At 42.1% G+C, this 19,658-nt stretch overlaps 1 protein-coding gene across 18 annotated transcripts in view; it reads left to right on the top strand.

Annotated features, from left to right (window-relative positions):
* Positions 1 to 19,658, top strand: part of Lpp (LIM domain containing preferred translocation partner in lipoma) — a 641,914-nt gene that overhangs the window by 415,921 nt on the left and 206,335 nt on the right. For 14 of the 18 annotated variants that reach the window (XM_063270369.1, XM_039088097.2, XM_039088099.2 and 11 more), the window contains one exon: positions 18,616 to 18,684. The exons of the other annotated variants lie outside the window; for them this stretch is intronic. In XM_063270369.1, coding sequence (XP_063126439.1) covers positions 18,616 to 18,684 — 69 coding nt within the window. The remainder of the gene's footprint in view (positions 1 to 18,615; positions 18,685 to 19,658) is intronic. 18 annotated transcript variants of the gene reach the window in all.

Raw genomic sequence — 19,658 nt, 5'->3', positions numbered from 1 at the left:
ACTGATTTAAACATTTCCAGAATAACCCAGCGCTACTAGTGTGATTTTGGGTTTTATAGGCTGTACAAAAGATGGCTTCTTTAGACGCCTACCTATATGTATAAAGGTACCTATATGTACTAATTCACACAAGTGACTCAAGGCCTCTGTGATAACCCATGTGAACTCTTCATCTGATGTCTTCCTTTCTGAATGATACTCACTCACCAAGGTAACTCCATGGGGGAACTTTGAGCTGTTACTTATGGTCAGAAGTCAACCTTCTCCATCTCAGCAAGAGTCCCGTCCACCACACTCTTGTTTTTCTTATTCCCCACATAGTGTACTCCTCTCTTGAGTTCATGATCCTGTATCCAGTTCTCCTCTCTTGAGCTCATGATCCTGTATCCAAGTCTCCTCTGTAAGCAGTTCTCATTTGGTATTCAAGGAATATCTCCAATTTGTGTAGACACTGGTATTTAGACAAGGTATTTTTTTCTTCTATTTTATTGGTGGCCAACTTGGACCACCATGTTGCTAGGTTGTCCAGGTTTCTTGGCTCTTGTAACCAAGCTAAGTTGCCCATGTCAGAACAATGTTTTTCTTCTCTGTAAAGGTCTTTTCTCCTTTCTATAATGCCTCAAAAGAAGGAAGGGCTATTTGATTGATTCTAATTCTGGCAAATGAAGTATGCTATAAAATGTTGTCTATCACTTGTGTTATCTTGTCAAAGTCTCATTGTCATTGTCACTCTGAACTTAATAGAAGAATCTTCTGTTTATACCAAGGGCATTCTATATTCAATGTTGCTTCAAGAAAGGACATTTTACATGCAGGAAAAGTCAGGACTGAGAAACCAATTTTATGTTTCTCAAAACTTTCAAATTGAAATCACTATGTTTCCAATATATAATATTCTGATAGTGGCATTTATGGATAATGCCGAATCCTTATCACAGGTATATGTGTGTTCTGTGTGTGTCTGTATGTGTGTGTGTCTGTATGTGTGTATGTATATGTGTGTCTGTGTGTGTCTGTGTGTCTGTATGTGTATGTATATGTGTGTGTCTGTGTGTATGTATATGTGTCTGTGTGTGTGTCTGTGTGTGTGTATGTGTGTGTGTCTGTGTCTGTGTGTGTGTATGTGTCTGTGTGTCTGTGTGTGTGTCCTTACAGGATAGAGCCAGGACCGTTCGCTAGAGGGGCTTCCAGGTCTGGCATGACGATTTACATGTGGTTTAGTGCTTTTTAGTTTCAGCACTTAAAATCACACCAGTCTTCGTTTCAACTTCCACAAAGAGACGGGGCTCTATCCTGTTGGTACCCAAAGTCCCTGGAGTGAAGCTCATGCTGCTGTAGCAGGTAATAGCCATGGATAAAACTGTGGTCTGGATACAAACCATGTCTTCAGTGCTGAGGTGAAAGCAAAACACTTAATAAACCCTTATCTGGCATCCACAATATTTCAATCTTCAAGGCAATATGAAGTTTCCAATCTGTCAAGGCCTCTAGTTAGGCACTCATGAAATTGAGAAAGAAGCACAGCGGATGGGTGAGGAGAGATTAAACACGACAGAAAAGAGGTGAGAAACAGAGAGAACCCCACCTCAATGCATCACTGGAGTATGATTCCTGTCTTCAAATGTTCACAAGTAGTAAATGGAGAGAGATGGGTAAAGCCAACTTCCAATGCCTTGCACCAGACTTTCTAAGAACAAGGTACAAAAGCGATGCATAGACAGCTTCCATGAGATGTTTCTGAGGGACCCAACCCCTTCCGTGCACCACACTGTTTGATGGCCCTTCACCATGCCACACTGCTTTACACTTAGTCTGTTTCTCTGTATGTTTTCCACCTCATTGTGTGCTAAAGAGTAATCGATTGCTGATGTGGTAGTGTAGTATTCCAGTCCTCTCCACCCAACTCAGTCATTATACAGGTATCCCTACACGAGAGTGAGCTGCAGCCTCTGCAGGCTTCAAGCAGTAAGATATTTCAACAACAGCGAAAACAGCCAGCAAGTGACATGGAACTGTAGGGGATGTAAAGAAACTGTTGTGTGCTGAGTGACTGTGATGGATCATAATCGCAGTCCAAACTGAGAGTGGTGCCTATGACCTAGAAGCTCATCTCTAGACCCTCTATTCTATTCTGCACTTAAACATAAAGAGGTCATACCACCTCCTAATTATTTTTATTTTGTTTACATTTTTTCTTTTATTGGATTTTTTATTTACATTTCAAATGTTGTCTCCTTTCCTGGTTTCCCTTCCAGAAACCTGCTATCCCATCCCCCCTTCCCCTGTTTCTATGAGGGTGCTCCCTTACCCACTCACCCACCCACTCCCTCCCACCTCCCCTCACTGACATTCCCCTACCTGGAGCAGTGAGGCTTGGCAGGACCAAGGGCCTCTCCTCCCATTGATGATCAACAAGCTCATCCTCTGCTATATATGTGGCTGGAGCCATAGTCCCATCCCTGTGTACTCTTGGGATGGTGGTTTAGTCCCTGGAAGCTCTGGGTGGTCTGGTTGGTTGATATTGTTGTTCTTCTTATGGGGTTACAAACTCCTTCAGCTCCTTCAGTCCTTTCTCTAACTCCTCCATCGAGGACCCTGTTCTCAGTTCAATGGTTGGCTACAAGCATCTGCCTCTGTATTTCTCAGGATCTTGCAGAGCCTCTCAGCAGATAGCTATATCAGTTTCCTGTCAACATGCACCTCTTGGCATCTCCAATAGTGACTGGGTTTGGTGACTGCATATGGGATGAATACCCATTTGTTTCTGGATGGGCCTTTCCTTCAATCTCTGCTCCACACCTTGTTTCCAGATATTTCCTCCTGTGAGTATTTTGTTCCCCCTTCTAGGAAGGACTGAAGCATCCACATTATTGTCTTTCCTCTTCTTGAGCTTCATATGGTTGTAAATTGTGTTTTGGGTATTCCAAGCTCTTGGGCTAATATCCACTTATCAGTGAGTGGAAACCATGTGTGTTTTTTTGTGACTGGGTTACCTCACTCAGGATGATATTGTCTAGTTCCATCCATTTGCCTGTGAATTTCATAAATCATTGTTTTTAATAGCTGAGTAGTACTCCATTGTGTAGATGTACCACATTTTCTGTATCCATTCCTCTGTTGAAGACATCTGGGTTCTTTCCAGCTTCTGGCTATTATAAATAAGGCTGCTATGAACATAGTGGAACATATGTCCTTGTTATATGTTGGAGCATGTTTTGGGTATATGCCCAGGAGGGGTATAGCTGGGTCCTCACGTAGTTCAATGTCCAGTTTTCTGAGGAACCTCCAGACTGATTTCCAGAGTGGTCTTACATGCTTGCAGTCCTACCAACAATAGAAGAATGTTCCTCTTTCTCCAAATTCTCACCAACATCTGCTGACCCCTGAGTCTTTGATCTTAGCCATTCTGACTGGTGTGAGGTGGAATCTCAGGCTTATTTTGATTGCTGCAAACTTCTTTATGTGAGTAGCATTGTCTTTGTACCTGTCATGGATGCACAATGTTCATAATGGCTCTAATGCCTGCCTTTCTGTTACTGTCTCTTCTTGTGGATGGATTCCAATGGATATGTGCCTGATATACTTATCAAGTGGGAGGCTGAATATCAGGATGCTTAAACATGTTAGATGTTGGAAATTTTCCTTGAAACGTATGATTGGTCATTGGAAACAACTGATGCTTAATGTCTTCCCCATATCTTAAACATATGGAATAGGAGAAAGGTAGTCTTTCGATACAACTCAGTTGTAGATTGCTTCACTAACATCTTCTGCACAAAAACAATTTAAAAAACAACAAATAATCTAAAACTGTCAAATGAGATTAGCAGACAGCATCCTGTGTGCCAAATCGAGCTTATGACAGTGACTATAGACACAGCTGTACTGGAGTGCAGCCATGATCCTTTGTTTGTTTATGAGTTGTCTAGAGTTGATCTTTCTGCATTCCGAGCTGAGTAGCTGTAAAAGGTTAGATGGCCCACAACCCCAATGGTATTAACTGTTGTTTATCTCTTAATTTTAAAAAGTTTGCTAGTCTTTGAATATTTACTAATCAGTAGAGAGCAAAGGAAAAGTTTGTCATCAATCATATTTCTAATCTATTTGAAGTGTGGTTCTGAATCTCTCAATCAAATTAAGAAAAAAAAAAAAACCACCCACCCAGAAGACAGACATATAGTAACTTAAAGAAAAAAGGATGAACAAAGCATGTGTACCATCCCCTCCTCCCCAGTTAGCCTTTTCTACAGACATCCTGGGCCTTAGCAATCCTGTAAGATGCAGGGTACTCAGACAAGGCAACACAAATGTACGTCTAGAAGTTTCCTTGCCTCTAGTAAAGATAGACTGCACATCAGTAATACTGCTTCATCCTGTGCCAGGACCTGAAGTAAAGAAGCAGATAGAAGTAGGGTTCAGTATGGACTAACTTTGAGTTCTAGGAAAGATCTCACAGGAAAAGTAGAGCAAGCTTCTGTAGACAGGCAAAGTTAGCAACGAATGGTTTATGTCAAGGCACTTCCCATGTCTGTATTAAAGTAATTGGGCAGGAAGTGATGGACTCACAGTAAATGAAGTTCTCTTGCACCTTTTTTTTGTTTTGTCTTTTCAGTAGGGTTTTGTAGTAATCATTATGTCCATTTTATTAGGAAAATGTCTTGTTCTTGGCAGTTACTTGATTTGCTCAAGATTTCAGTGCATATAAAAAAAGAAAGTGGCCCTCCAGACATATAGAACTGTCTCTTTGCTCAAAATCTCCTGGCCTCAATCTACAGATATTCCTTTGACCTTGTAATTAATCTTCAGTCCAGGAGAGACAGGCCTTTGACTTTGACTCCACTGGAAGGAACTGTCTAGTTTTAGATGCTGCCTTGATTTCTTACTTTCTTCACCTCCTGCCACCATACTTTCTCCTGACTGAGTTAACACTAGTCTGAATGTCAACAGCTTTCCTGTTTACTCAGTCATTAAAGTCATAAGACTCTTGCTATTTCTGCCTTGGCTGATTTCTCTACTTTTCCTTTCCTCATTGCTTTTATAGCAGCCCATTGGACCCTCAGCCCCTGGTTACATCTCCTCATTGCACAGTTTTTCTTCCATATCAGAACTTACATAAGAAGGGGAGATCCCAAGCCACACCATTCAATGAGAGCCATAGTGTTGAGTGCTGAGGCCTCCACCATGCAGGCTTGCTACCCATGTGTATACTGTCTGGTGTATTTTCCACATACATGAGCTATCTTCTCAATCCCAGACGTCAAAATCATGCTCTTTATCTATCCCAAAAGCCACTGTTTTGCTTTAATTCTCTGTCATGGGTCCTAGAAGCTTCCAACTCTGGTTTGGAAGTATGCCACCTTTTCTTGTACCTTTACTGCAGCTAGAGGAAGGACTGATCAGGCTGCCTCTAATTTTGCTGCCCTGAGTGTGGTCTAGAGAAAATAAAGAGGGGATTTCAGTCTTTGTTAGTAAGACAGGAGATTTCAAGGCTGTGAGGTTCTGACTTCTTGGGGATTCTGCCACAGATATTCTGTTAATACAGCTTCATTCTTCTCTTAACCTCACTGGATCTCAACTATGACAGGTTTACGCATGGCCTTTCTTCAGTGGGCTGTTGTAACGGTCGAATGGGCACACATTCAAGCTCATTTCTAACTGTGCATTTTATTTATTATCATTATTATCGCTGAACTCTTGTGATTGAACTTGTCATGCCTTGTTTCTATTTTGGGTTGCAAAAACATGGTTAAGATAATTATGGGTTCAATAGAATTGTTGGATTAACTTGTGAACCCAACATCCAATTATAGTTCCGTTTTTATGAGAGGATAATTCCCAAGTTCATTCCAAACAGATGAGTTTTAAGGAATGTCTAAAAGATCATCTGGGTTGATGAAACAGATGAGGAAAGGAAATAGAACATCTGATGGTGAATATTATTTTAATTGATTATTTGATAGTTTCATACAGTATGATAAAACATTTTGGTTATTTGCCCTAACTTCTCTCAGATCTATCCTTACCTCCCTTCCCTTCAACTTCATGTTTTTTTGTATTTAATAATCCCATTTCACTCCACTTTGTGCTGTTCATTTAATAGGGCCTTCCATGGAGCATGGTCAACCTTCCAGGAGCCATACCCTCAAAGAAAACGGATTCTTCCTCCCCAGAAGCCAACTGACCATAGCTCCTCATTTAGGGTTGGGGCTTGTGAGCCCTTCAACGTTGCTTGCTATACTAGCTAGGTCTTGTGCATATTTTATACAGGCAAACATAGCACCCATGTGCTCATGAATGCAATGCTCTGAAGTATCTAGAGGACACTTTATCTCTCTAATATTATACTCAGTGTGCTGCAAGTGATTGAACCTGGGCCTTCATTCATGCTACGCACTTGTTGGACAGTTCGTCTATGCCACCAGCCCCATTCAAAGATAAAATTATTTTACTACAGTCTCATTCATGGTCATTTCTTCGTATTTCGGGGCGTGTTTAGTCTCTTTCACTCTGTAGTCCACAGCAACCTGGAATTACTAGGTAGCTTAGACTATCTTAAGCCTTACAATACTGCGTTCGAGTGGACATAGCCTCATCTAATGGATCTGGACTGTATAAGCTATCAAGGTTATGTATATAAGCTTCACTCACTTAATTTTTGTTGTCAATTTATCTTGATATTACTTTCTTCCATTTAACTGTCTGGTTGTTCGTGAGTAAAACTGGCCATATTTAATTGCCTGTGTTACATCTGTGATTGTCCACCTTCCGCAATGCTTGCTTCTGTAATACCATGAAGGATTACTATTCCAGCTCTCGGTTCTATTGCTAAGCTTGATCTCCGTACAGCAGTTTCCCTGTTTGCTTTATGTCTCATACCAGTTTTCTATTTGTAAGGAAAAGTCGTGGAAAGTTTTTCTGATGACTTCATCATACCTGGAACAAGAAAAGCACACTAGTTAATGTAAAAAATATATCCAAAATGTATGGACATTGATTTGCAAATCTGTTTACAAATGGGTCTAGAAGGGAGAGAGCAGGAAGGGCTGTGAGAGAGGACAGTGCCCTCTAGGATCTGAGGGGAGCATCTGAAGGGTTGTGCTGCTGCCTGGGGCTTCAAGAACTCCTAACAGGATTCCGAGGGACGATTCATGGCAGAGGAGATAACGAGAAGACAGAGAGTGTGGGAGTTATAAAGATTTATTCTGTTTGTTTGCTAAAATGCCTTAAAGTGGTATATGTTACTGATTTAGCCATATTTTGCTTCAAGATTCCCACATACTTTCTGGTGAAAATCAACAAAACCCTTAAAATTCAGATGATTAAACTCTTTCTGGCTGAGTTGTGTGTATGTGTGTACACATATACCCCACATGTCTTCAGAAATCAATGACAATGCCAAATGGAGCAATTTTCCACAATTTTCCTCAAATGACTGTGTGCTTAAACAAGGCACTCAACGAAATGCTGAAGTCCATCAATATCTCTTGGTCCTGCTGAGCTGCTACTTCGTGGTCAGGAGGAAAGCCCGCCTCTTCAGGGATACGCTGTTGAAGAATGTAGATTGAACGTCTCCACCTATGTAGCTGGATCCCTGCACGAAAAACCTTTGTTGTCACCACAGCCTTTGCTAAGTGTACTGAGTCAGGAGTTAGAAAATAGTTCCAATTTGGGTCTACCCAGCCAAGAGAAAGCATTTTAAGCAACCTTTTTACTCATGCTCAGAGGAGACCAGAAGAGCTTGGTCCGATAATTACATGACATGGGGCAACCTGTGGAGGGATAATGGCAAAAAGCACGTAATTTATGTAAGGAAAAACCTTTATATATGCAGAAAACAAGAAGGCAATAATTGTTAATCATATAAGGGGAGCTGTGTCTTTGAGAAGCTAACTGGTAATGGAAGATACGTGACGCATAACTCTTAGGCTCACGATTTCCTCTAAGTGAGGACGGGATGACCTGCCCCATTACACATTTTTCATGCCCCTGATTCAGTATAGGTCCCCATCGACCCCCTGTTCTGTTCTTAGTTTCAGAGTTCAAAGCTGCCTAGAGAAGAATGTCCACCTAGCAACACATAGACTGTGCTCCAGAGTTGGCTTCATAGGTGCCGTTGTGTTTAAAATGGGAGAGGGATTCCCAAGGTATATAGAGTGATGCTGCCTAGCTTTGAGGACTAAGTGAAGCATTAGCAAAGCACACATACGTGTTCATGCCTGCATGCACGTATCTGAACACATATACACAGACACAGACACACACACACACACACACACACACACACACAATTTTTTAAAAACATGAGGCTATGAATTTGAAAGAGAGTAATGTAGTGTAGATACTTAGAAAGATTTGGACGGATAAAGCAAAAAAGAAAAGTGTTGTAATTATATTATAATTTCAAAAATTAAGAACTTACTTTAAAAGTTCAAGATTGGCCAGGCAGAGGTGGCACACATCTTTAGCCCCAGCACTCAGGAGGCAGAGGCAAGTGGATCTCTGAGTTCAAGGAGAGCTTGGTCTACAGAGAAACCTTGTCTTTAAACAAAGTTGCCCATAGTTGTGCAAGTGGCAAATGAGAATCGTGATCTAATAGATAAAGTGCATCAAGACACACAGTAGCAGTCAATGATAGGAGCCCCAAAACTCACTACTCTGGAAGGCTCCATTGCTTTGAAAGCAGCGTGATCGTCTTCCTGAAGAGGCTGGGACATTGCCGTGAGGCTCGCTGTTGTAAATGAACAGGACTTGTAGATTGGATGCTTTATCATGGAGGTTGTTCCTCATTAAAATTCTAAAATTATAATAATGCACATAATGAGTGCTTCCTGAAGGAGGGGATGTATCCACTGGGTGTTAGGGAGAACTATTAGTCCATCCTGAAAGTTTAGATAAGTGAGTTAATCCAGTGTTTTGAATTTTTCAGTATTATAGTCATCGTTGAACGGTGACTTTATTCTGGTACAAATAGCAAGCAATGAAAGTCTTCTGTCCGCAGAACTCTTGGATTCTTAAGATGGTCCAGGAATGCTCAGGCTTCAAACACTAAGTCACGGGGACAGATACACAGACCTCCTTACACATTCTGCATTTAGATAGTGGCCATTTTGATTGTGTAACAGCCAGTTGTTTTATTCTGTAAATAGATTTCCAAGCCGTGAAGTAATTGCCAACTGAAACGCCAAATCAGAGAGCATGTTGTGGTGGGACGGGAAAAGCAAATAATTAAATGTACAAACACAGTACTGGAAAAACCAGCAACAACTATTTTGTCTACCTTCCAGGGCCTGGAGGCAAAGCTGTCAGTTTTGCAAAATTACAAGCAAGCGACACCAGGCAATGTCCTTAAATTGCCAACAGGTGAATTCTTTCTTATGACTAAATCTGTAGCGGCTTTGGAACCCTCACTCTCGATGTGGCTTTCCCGCTCTAAACCTATAATGTCGAGCAAATCAGCCTCCTTTGCCCCATGTGGAATGAAGTCTAAGAAAGCTACCCGCATAAGGAAATACCAGTGCATACGACCTAGCAAGAACCCTGTGCGGGCGTCTGTAGTGTTCTCCCTGGGGGAAATAGAAGATTACAGAAGAAAGCACCTCACACAAGACCAGCCTTTATGAAGTGAGAGTACGAACCCAAGCTTCCCAATATTCTGTGCTCTCTGGTACATGATCCTGCTTCTTGCTACTCTCTTACTCAATCACTCAGCGGCTCTTGAAGAGGGGATTTTTTTATGTGCTTCGTTGGGAATCCGTGATCCTTCCTTTCTCACAGGGCTTTCCAAATAAACTCCACAGTGACCTATTTTTTTTCCATGAATATTGTTCGACCCTTCTGGTATTTTGTTAACTACTGAATTGTTTGAGGGATTTTTTTAATTGTCTGAGGCTACCATTTCAAATATTCCTCTGTTCAAGCATTTCCTCCCCTTTCACTTCCAGTGTGCGTGTTCTTCCTAATACTGTAGCATTGTAAAAGCTCCCAAGAACTACGAAAGCCAGCATCCTAGGAAGCAGGGGGTAGAGACTACGAAAGCCAGCATCCTAGGAAGCAGGGGGTAGAGACTGTTTATTCCAGCCGTTGTGCTTCAATCTGGGTAAAAGGCAGAGAACTGTGTGACGATCCTGTCAGCCGTCCTCACAGCTCCTTCGCTGTTACACTTGAATTTACTTGTTCATCGACTTATTTTAAGGTTGATGGGTATCAGCTGACGATATCACCAGTTTCATGCGTTTTGTATTCTGTTTTCATTTTGGTTTTTTCGCTTTTCTATACACCAGCCTATCTTCTCATAGCTTCCTTTGCCTGGAGAATCATGTCTGTCTTCTTTTGAAAGCAGAATTTTATCAAGGTACTCCTTCACAATTTGCACAGTTCAGCCATTCCAAGTGAGGGCTTCGCCTCCATGTTCTTTATCCCATTCTATCCTTCTTTCTGCTTCTAATAAATTGTTGCTCTGTAGAGCACCTTTAAAAGTGTGTAAGTTAACCAATCCGAAGCTCCTGTGTGTCTGCTTTGCATGTCCCAGCACTGTGTTTTCTGCGCCTGGGAGATAGCACATTGTAAGCCTAGACATCTGCACTCTCTGTATCCTCATTAACCTTGACCGTCCCAGGCTTCCTGAAGTATTTGCCTGTTAATCAGCACAGTGACAGTACTGACAAGGGAGGAACCAGTGTTCCTGTCACTTTGCCATCAACGAGGGTTCCATATTTCTCAAGCCGTTTCCTAATTAAAGTAATGTAAGTTCATGTCATACAAGAAATAAATAATACAGAAGAAGCGTCACGGCTTCGGTACAGCTCCTGCTCCTCTGAGGACACACTCAGTTGCAGTGCCCTGGACAGGCGCGGCTCTGTGTTCTGATGAAACTCTTAAGTTCATGTGCTCTGTCTTTGCGTTCTGTCAGAAACGTTATCTATAGATTTAACAATGCAAAGCTGTGAATCTGAGATCAATGTATATTTTTGCCTTTGGAGTGTCTACCTTGGGGAATATTTGTCCATTCCTTACTTCAATTACTTTTCTATTTTTTAATTAATTTATTTTTTTTTAGCTTATTCACTTTACGTCCTGTTCACCACTCCCCTCCCAGCCACCCCTCCCACATTCCTTCACCAGATAAGCCCCCTTCTCTGAGCGTGTAAGGTGCCCCCTGGGTATACCCACATCCTGGTACTTCAAGTCTCTGCAATGCTAGCTCCTTCCTCTCCTACTGAGACCAGAGGAAGCAGCCCGGCTGAACATACCCGTGGGCAGGCACAGCTTTTGGGATAGCCCCTGTTCCAGTTGTCCGGGACCCACATGAAGTGCAAGCTGCACGTCTGCTACCTAGGAGTGCTGAGGCCTAGGTCCAGCCCATGTATGGTCTTTTGTTGGCAGTTCAGTCTCTGAGAGCCTCAAGGGTGCAGGTTAGTTGACTCTGTTGGGCTTTCTGTGGAGTTCCTATCCCTTTGGGGGCCTGCAATCCTTCCTTCTGTTCTTCCATAGGAATCCCCAAGCTCCATCCACTGTTGGGCTCTGTCTGCCTCTGTCTGAGTCAGCTGCTGGATGGACCCTCTCAGACAACAGCAGCACTAGACTCCTGACTGCAAGCATAACATTGTCATTAATAGTGTCAGCAATTGGTGCTTGACCATGGGATGGGTCTCAACTTGGGCCAGTTATTGGTTGGCCATTTTCTCAGTCTCTGCTACATAACCCCATCCCTGTGTGTCTTGTAGACAGGCCCACTCCCTCCGTTCCTCTTTCTCATCCCCTCAGTTCCCGTTTCAATTACTGTCATAAAATATCATGACCGAAAGCAACTTACCAATGAAGAAAGGGTTCCAGAGTGTTAATGTCATTCATGCACAAATTGTAACAAGAAGCTGGTTGGTCATATTTTACCAGCACAAAGGAAGTAGATAGAGAAGATAACACCTGAAATATGCACCCCCAGTAAGGAGCTTCCTTCAGTTAGTCCCCTATCCTAGAGTTTCAATAATCTGTGAATGCAGTGCCAGCATCTGGTCCCGTGTGTTTTCCTCACATGAACCTATAAAAGATATTCCTTATGCCGAACCTTGCACCCTCCAAACTTAGGAAATACTTCATTGACCAGAGACCATGTTCGTTCTCACAATGCTGCAAGATGGTAACATTCTGGTTCTTTCTGCTGGGTTCTATTGCTGGACTGAGGACCTGGTATTTGAGGTTACCTGTGTTGCCCTAAAGACAAAAAAAGTCATTTGATAATCCCCTGGGGCCTCCTGGCATTTAGGTTTGAAAATTGAAAGAGGATTTGGTGAAATAATGATGGAACAATGTGGAGGTTTGCGTTCTTTCAGGAAATACAAGGTGTTCTTCGGAACCACGGAACTGGCAGTCTACTGCGGATTTCTGCTTTGTGTGTCCAAATATAAACTAGTTGCTCCAGGATGTTTACCAATAGCAGTATACCTAACGAACTGCTTGTGTTACACAGTAATGTATTCGGTATTAGTCATAGTTCTTTCTATAGCATTGTACCTTTTAAATATGTCGAATATCTCTTTCAGGAGGGTTTTATGATCATAAAGTATATCGCCTGGAATATGTTATTGTAGATCGAGAACATGATCCCAGCCAGGAGCCATGAAGCCTGCACCGCTTTCTAGCAAGGCAGCCTTCACACGCTGTCTCATCTGAAGTCTTGCATTTCTCTAAGAGAGGATCCTAGTGTCACACACAGCTATCTATGTAGATGTATAGCTCCCATGTTTACCAGAAAGGGGACCAAGATGACTTTAGTATAGGCGTGTGCCATCCATTTATTTAAGGAATGTTTCTTTGGGTGTGCTCCAAAGTAGATTTGTATAGTAAAAGTCTATCAGGCAAGCAGGTAAACTAGTTGCTTGGGCCCCAGTAGAAGAGGAACACAGCCCTGTGGATCTTGCTGATCAGTTCTTTTAGATTCCTTCAAATCCCTCTTCCCTTTCACAGCCTGGCAATCTGTCTCACAGAAACACATTACACAGATCACTGTCTGACTGGTTTATTTCATTTCGGTTTTATGCAGTGGGTGTGGATGTCGTGCCACACAAACACAGTCCCCTGTGCACATTCCCGGTGCCGGAAAGCTGGAAAATGCTTTTAACCTTAACGCTCTTTCCCCCCTTGGTCTTCATTGATTCCCATTTTATTTTTCGCTTTCCTATCATAGGCATAAGCGTATTATGGACGGTATTGATGGTGTCTTTGACAGCTAATGAAGTGAAACGATACCCCTCGTCGCTGTGCCACTGTGTGCACGGTCAGCGTTGCTCTGGTTTGCTTTGTCGACATCCTCACCTGCTCATGAAGTGTGGCATACAGTCCACTGGTCCAGATTATCATTCCTTACTCAGATTACTTCCCCAACACGTATTTATTTGTTCTGCATTTGCATATGAAAAGAGAGAACCAGAGATGGTTGTCACAGTTCTTTGACAAAGCTTTCACTCCTATCCAGTTCAGCATCATTCACTAATGTGTACACGCAGTCAGGTGTATAGAGCAAATGGCGTGTCTGTTGTTTATGTGCTTGCTCCAAAACTCCTTTTAAGTACTTAGTACCCTTTTCTACATGTATAAGATGACTGTAGGAATTGTTAAATGGCTGAAAATCAAAGCACGATAACAAAATTCAGCATTTTTGTAAGTTTTTCATTCAGTTATTTTAGGTCCCAAAACGAGCATCATAGAATGTTCTTTCTGACATGAAGTAGAGTTCGTTCTCTCTCTCTCTCTCTCTCTCTCTCTCTCTCTCTCTCTCTCTCTCTCTCTCTCTCTCGTGTCTGTGTCTTTGTATACCATATTTTCCAGTCATTCACTAAGAAGGCAACTGTTGTATCCATGAGAGAGTGTGGTTGGCTCTCAGGAAGCTGCCTGTCTGTCTTCTAAAGCGGCTGAGCCATTGTGTATTAGTACCTGCAGTGAACCACGGTTCCCTTTATCTCTGCCACATAGTCTGATGAGTATTGTTTTGTTTTGTTTTTAACTTGGCCCAATAACGATTCATTGCTGCTGTTCTTGGTCACAGTTCCCTGGTGGCATATGATGTTACTGTCAAGCATTTTTTTTTCTACTAGACGTTCATCAGTGGAATGTCTGTCTACTTCACGGTCCATTCTAAATGTATTTTCTTTATTGTTAAATGTTCCTTGCGTGTTTTGAATAATAGTTTCCTATTAGATATATTTTGGAAATCATTTCATATGAATCTATCTTCCCCTTTCCTCAACAAAGATGTGGTCCTGACCAATCATATCTGCTTCACTGATCCACATCTTCACGACAGTATCCCTTCAAATGACTTCAGTATTTGAAGACGTGGGCCAGCAAGACTTTTTAGATGAAAAAGCCCTGGTCACACAAGCCTGAGGACCCAAGTTCAGTCCCTAATTCCTGGATCCCATTTAGAGATGGAGTTAGAGAACCAACGCAGTCACCCTCTCTCCTCCAGACCATACCTGCAGTCATGTGCACCTTCGTGCACCAGAGGAGCCGGCGGTGAATAGCGGTTTTTAAAGTTGAGAGCAGCTGTTCCTGTCTTCTGAAGGGCATGGCATTTCTTTCCTTTCTTCCATGTTATGGATAACGTGGGGGCTGGAGTGCGGGCTCAGAGGACAGGAGCACTGGCTCCTCTTGCAGACAACCTAGATTCTGTTCCCAGCTCCCACACTGTGGCTTTCAACCATCCATAAATGTACTTGCAATGAAATCCAGCGCCCTCTTCTGGTCTCTGGAGGCACCAGGTTCTGTAGCAGTGTGCTTACATGCATTTAACCAAAACACTTGCTCATACAAGTAAATAAAAATGAATAAGTCTTTGTAAAATAGAAAAAGAATAGTATTATTGTCATTCTTGAATAGTAAAACATACGTTTTCAAAACTTAAAAGTAAAACTTTTGACTTGCAGATGTACAGGCTAACATGTGAGAATTAGTGGTCCAGCCAGAGAAACAGAGAAGGGAAAACAAAAAGAAAACCACTGACTCAGTCCTCTGTCTGTAACAATGGAAACACTTGAATAAGTTCCTCCTGTTACACATACATTTCCTGTTTATTCCCTCCTAATTTGAAAGCCCCCTAAAATAAGGAAATTCATGCCTTGGTTCTAGGAGAGTTCAGCAGGTGGTAGTCACTTAACCAGTGTCTCCTGAATGAAACTCAGGAGCCCTATTCATCCTGCCATGACTGAACACCACTGGTAGGCCTCTTAGCTTTAATGGGGCTGGTCATGTTTTCTGTGCCTTTTGTTTGTTTGTTTCAGTCTTTTTATGTCATGCACTTGGAGCCTTGCCCTGCTAGGGAGACCAGATGAATGATGGAGGTCTGATTAATTAGTATTTGCTTCATATGTGTTTGTTTTTATTCTTCTCTGAAGCTCTACTGGAAAAAAAAAATCTGCCTAATGAGATAAGAAATAGTGGAAAATACTTGAAAATTGCACTTACTCTTTAAATGTAAAGGCCAATGTTACTGTAGCTGTTACTACCACAAACATCACATTAAAACCCTAAGCTTAATTGCACGGAGAGCTGTTGTTTCCCTCCTGCCCGTTTTCTCCCTCCTCCTACCCCACCTCCATAATCCGGGCACAAAAATTAAAGCTATTTAGGGATGTTTGAGTCAGCATATTGCCTATACACGCTTTATCTTCCTGCAATGCACACTTTCCTGAATTTCTCAAAGGCATGTGACTTCAAGAAATCTTTAAATATGTAAATAATATCATAAGCCTCCGATGAATTGCAGATGAACTGTATTATTCTGATGTCTGAGTGATGTAACAAGAAGCTCCAACTCCCTGCCGGATTATTCCTGTCGCATTCCACATTAATAAACATCAGTCAGCCCGCGAGAATGGTGTGTTATCTGAATTTAATGAACTTCTGTACTGAATGGAATGCATCTAATTGACAAAGTGTCATCAAACAGAACAGAAGAGAGTACAAATCTCCTGAAAACAGGAAGGAAAGAACAAACAAGAGAGCAGAAAGAGAAGGGAAAAAAAAGAATCCCGTGGCACACTGTCCATGGCGGGGCTGGAGTGAACAGGAAAATCCGGGAAAAGCAAGTATTTGTGGGTGGACATCGGGGTAGGCTCCTGCCAGCAGTCTTAGATCAGTGGCATCAGTGTTGCTTTTCCTTCTATTGTAGATACAAACTCAAGAACAAACAGAGGAAAGTGTCTGTTAAAAAACAATGCACAGGGGACAACATTCAAGCCGATAGGTAAATGCAGTACTTCTCAGGCAACTCTACTTTTGGCCGTATAATCTTGTACCCAGTGAACTAAAGAGAAAGTGCTTTTAAATGAACTTCACTACCAGATTTCCCACCTTCTTTTCCTTTAGTACATCGACACCACTGCCGCATGCCTGGCTACACTTGGCATGTTTACACATACAGTATGTGCATTTTTAGAACACAAGGCTGTAATGCCTCTTTCTAACACAGTAAGAAAAACGAAGTGGGAGCTTGTAAAACACTGCCCTTTGTGTTGTTCTCAGGACATTTTCAAGACCACAATAGGGGAAGACTGACCGTACAAGGAAATTGATATGTAGCATGTATATAATTACATAGACCCTGGAGTGCACACCAAATAGTTGCCAGCCATGTATGCTGGGATAACTGGTCAGGGCCACAGTGTTCTTGGACTCCATTTAATGTTAAGTGACCCCTCATCTCTGAGCCTTCTCAGATCCTGGAGCAAGATGGTCGATTCCTCTTCAAATCCCTCATTTTTTTCTTTAATTACATTATTTACATTTTAAATGTTACCCCATTTCCCAGTTTCCTCTCCAGAAACCCACTATCCCACCCGCCCACTGCTTCTATGAGGGTGCTCCATCATCCACCCACCCACTCTCTCCGACATCCCCACCCTGACATTTTCCTACACTGGGGCATTGAGCCTTGACAGGACGAAGGGCCTCTCCTCCCACTGATGACCAACAAGGCCATCCTCTGCTACATAAGTGAATGGAGCCATAGGTCCATCCCTGTGTTCTCTTGGGATGGTGGTTTAGTCCCTGGGAGCTCTGAAGAATCTGGTTGGTTGATATTGTTGTTCTTTCTATGGGGTTGCAAACCCCTTCAGCTACTTCAGTCCTTCTCTAACTCCTCCATTAGGGACCCTGTTCTCAGTTCAATGGTTGGCTGCAAGCATTCGCCTCTGTATTTGTAAGGCTCTGGTAGAGCCTCTGAGCATCCAGTCCTTAGGGAGGGAAGAGGAAGAGAAAGAAGAGTGAGTAAGAAGTGATACGGGGAGAAACAAGAGAAACTGTCGAGTCATTAGTTCAATCTCTAACTGTGTGAAGCAGTTAAAATGTTGAAATATTTCTGAGGCTGTCAGTATCTTCTATTCTGGATTCTGTGCAAGTGATCTTTGTGTCAAAAGATTGATTCTCTTGTCATTAGGTGTAGAAACATTAGCAGGGATCACACAGAGAAAACCGATGAAAAGGTTAGGATCTAGTCTGTTGTTTTCCAGCCAATAGTTTGGGTATGGAAGGCTAGAGAGTCTCTCACTGAGAGGCAATACCACGTGCTGAGAAGACGCACACAAGCCTGGTCTCCACCTCATGGCTCCAGTGTCTCACAGGCTCTGATGTTTTAAGCCCTGTGAAGGAGTGCGGTCCTCAGACCTGCTGGTTGGCTTCTGAGAAATATCGTTTAGATTTGTAAGAAGCTGAGACAGGCTGCAGCTGATGCTTCTCTCTCGTTTCCTTGGGAGTGGGGCTGGGGTGGAGTTGCTTCATGTAGTCTTTGCCCTTCTTGACTGGTTTATGCCGGAGTAGAGCAGCTGTGATTGGTGTCATTTGTAGGAGCCCCTTTTTGTGCCAGGTGGGCCACAAACATTTACTATTTCATAGTACTCAAAACAATGTTACTCTCTTAAAATGTAACTTTTCCAGACAGTCTAAAGCATGGAGTTTTAGCATGAAAATCAGAGGGCTTCTGATAAATCACTTAATTTTATTGTTTTCCGGTTATTCTTACCTGAATAATTTTTATTTTAGTAAAACAATGTGATTTCCTTGCTAAACATTCTTAACAGTTTTGTTACTAAATATACTTAAGAAAAAAAATCTTAAGTCCAGTTTAACTTTAAAACGTGAGCCCTTTTTTAAGAAGTTAGGGAATTATGAATTCTACATTTTAGGGAAAATTAGAATTTGTAGAATAATTACATCATCTGGGGTAACTATGTTGGCAGGACTTGACCCATCCTAACTGAAATGAATGTTTTAGCAGAAACTGAGTCATTTAGGTTTATGTTCCACGAGAGTTCTTTATCGTTTCATTCATCCGCCCAGATATTCCATCCCACAATGCAACTCTGTCAGCCTCTACGAAGTGGTAGCAAATTTATCCATAAGAATATGATAAACTAAGTGTGCTGGTTCAAGAAGCTTATAAACTAATAACGTTGGTAACTTTAACATTTCTATAATATTTTATAATTTACTAAACAAATACCATGTCTGTATCTCCTACCCTAAAGACTTAGAGCCAAATTCTTATTTGTCCATACTCCCTTCGTCTCATTCAGTCTAGTCGCTGGTTGAGTGTTTTATTATCTACACCACCTTTCCTTACAGGAGAGACTCGTGAAGAACCAGAAAGTCCTACAGAATGTTGTTGATGATCGTGTTCATGGATTGAGGAAGGTAAATTATAGAAGCATAGATTAATGGAGAAACCACTGGCCATTAAATGCTTCCTGGCTATGCAAGCCTGGTTAAGACACAAAACACAGTATTTCCTTACTTGGGCAAGGGATCATGTTGCACAGGGCTCGTTAGAAATGACAATTTCTGAACAAGGAAGGCAGAAAGGGATGTGTTCAAATAGACCTGCCATTAGCCACTCGTATATTCTTGGGACCCCACTATGAACCAGTCCCCCTTTTAGAACCTGAGATCAAGTATTGAACACTATAATAAATAGCCCTGCTGTCTGGATGCTTGCATGCTGATTGTACGACATTGGAAGGTGATGGGGAAATAGTGCCTGATACCTTGACAATGTTTTCAAACATCAGTCCAGTCCTCACCGGGCCCATCCCTCCATATTAGAGAAGCCTCTCCTAAGAATTAGCCATAAGAGCTATGTTATTTCCCTTGGGTGACTGTATGCACACAGAGACGGCATTCATGGAAGTTGTCATCCCTAAAGCTTCTTCAACATGTCTTTGAAATTTGTACATGTGCCCCCTGTTGTGAATGAACACAAGGACAATTTTGCACTGGTTATATAGGATTTATGTAAAGTCTGTGAGTTAATAGGAATCAGAGTTAGAGGTCATCGAGCCTCCATCCCCATAAGCAAGAGAATGCACTTTGGTGTTAGAAGACTGTAACCCCCGAACTCTCGTCAATGTTTCTACACCTGCCATGGCAACAGTTCTAATATTTACTGGGAGTTATTTATTCCAGATGTGGAATCGGTGCTTTGAGGATTTAATGGAGCCAATCAGTAGAACAAATGGCTACAATAAATATCCTGGCACTGGCTGCAGGTAGCAGGTAGGATTCCCATCCTCCTCACCTCACACTTCTGGGTGTTCACTCCCAGCACACATTATCATTCCTGACCTGTCCACAGAGTCTGAGTGAGTCCACCGTGCTAATGAAACGCTTTG

Source organism: Rattus norvegicus, chromosome 11 (genome assembly GCF_036323735.1).
Source record: "Rattus norvegicus strain BN/NHsdMcwi chromosome 11, GRCr8, whole genome shotgun sequence".
Classification (NCBI taxonomy): Eukaryota; Metazoa; Chordata; class Mammalia; order Rodentia; family Muridae; genus Rattus; species Rattus norvegicus.
Note: the sequence above shows the minus strand (reverse complement) of the source record. Positions and strands in the feature narration are given on the sequence as shown.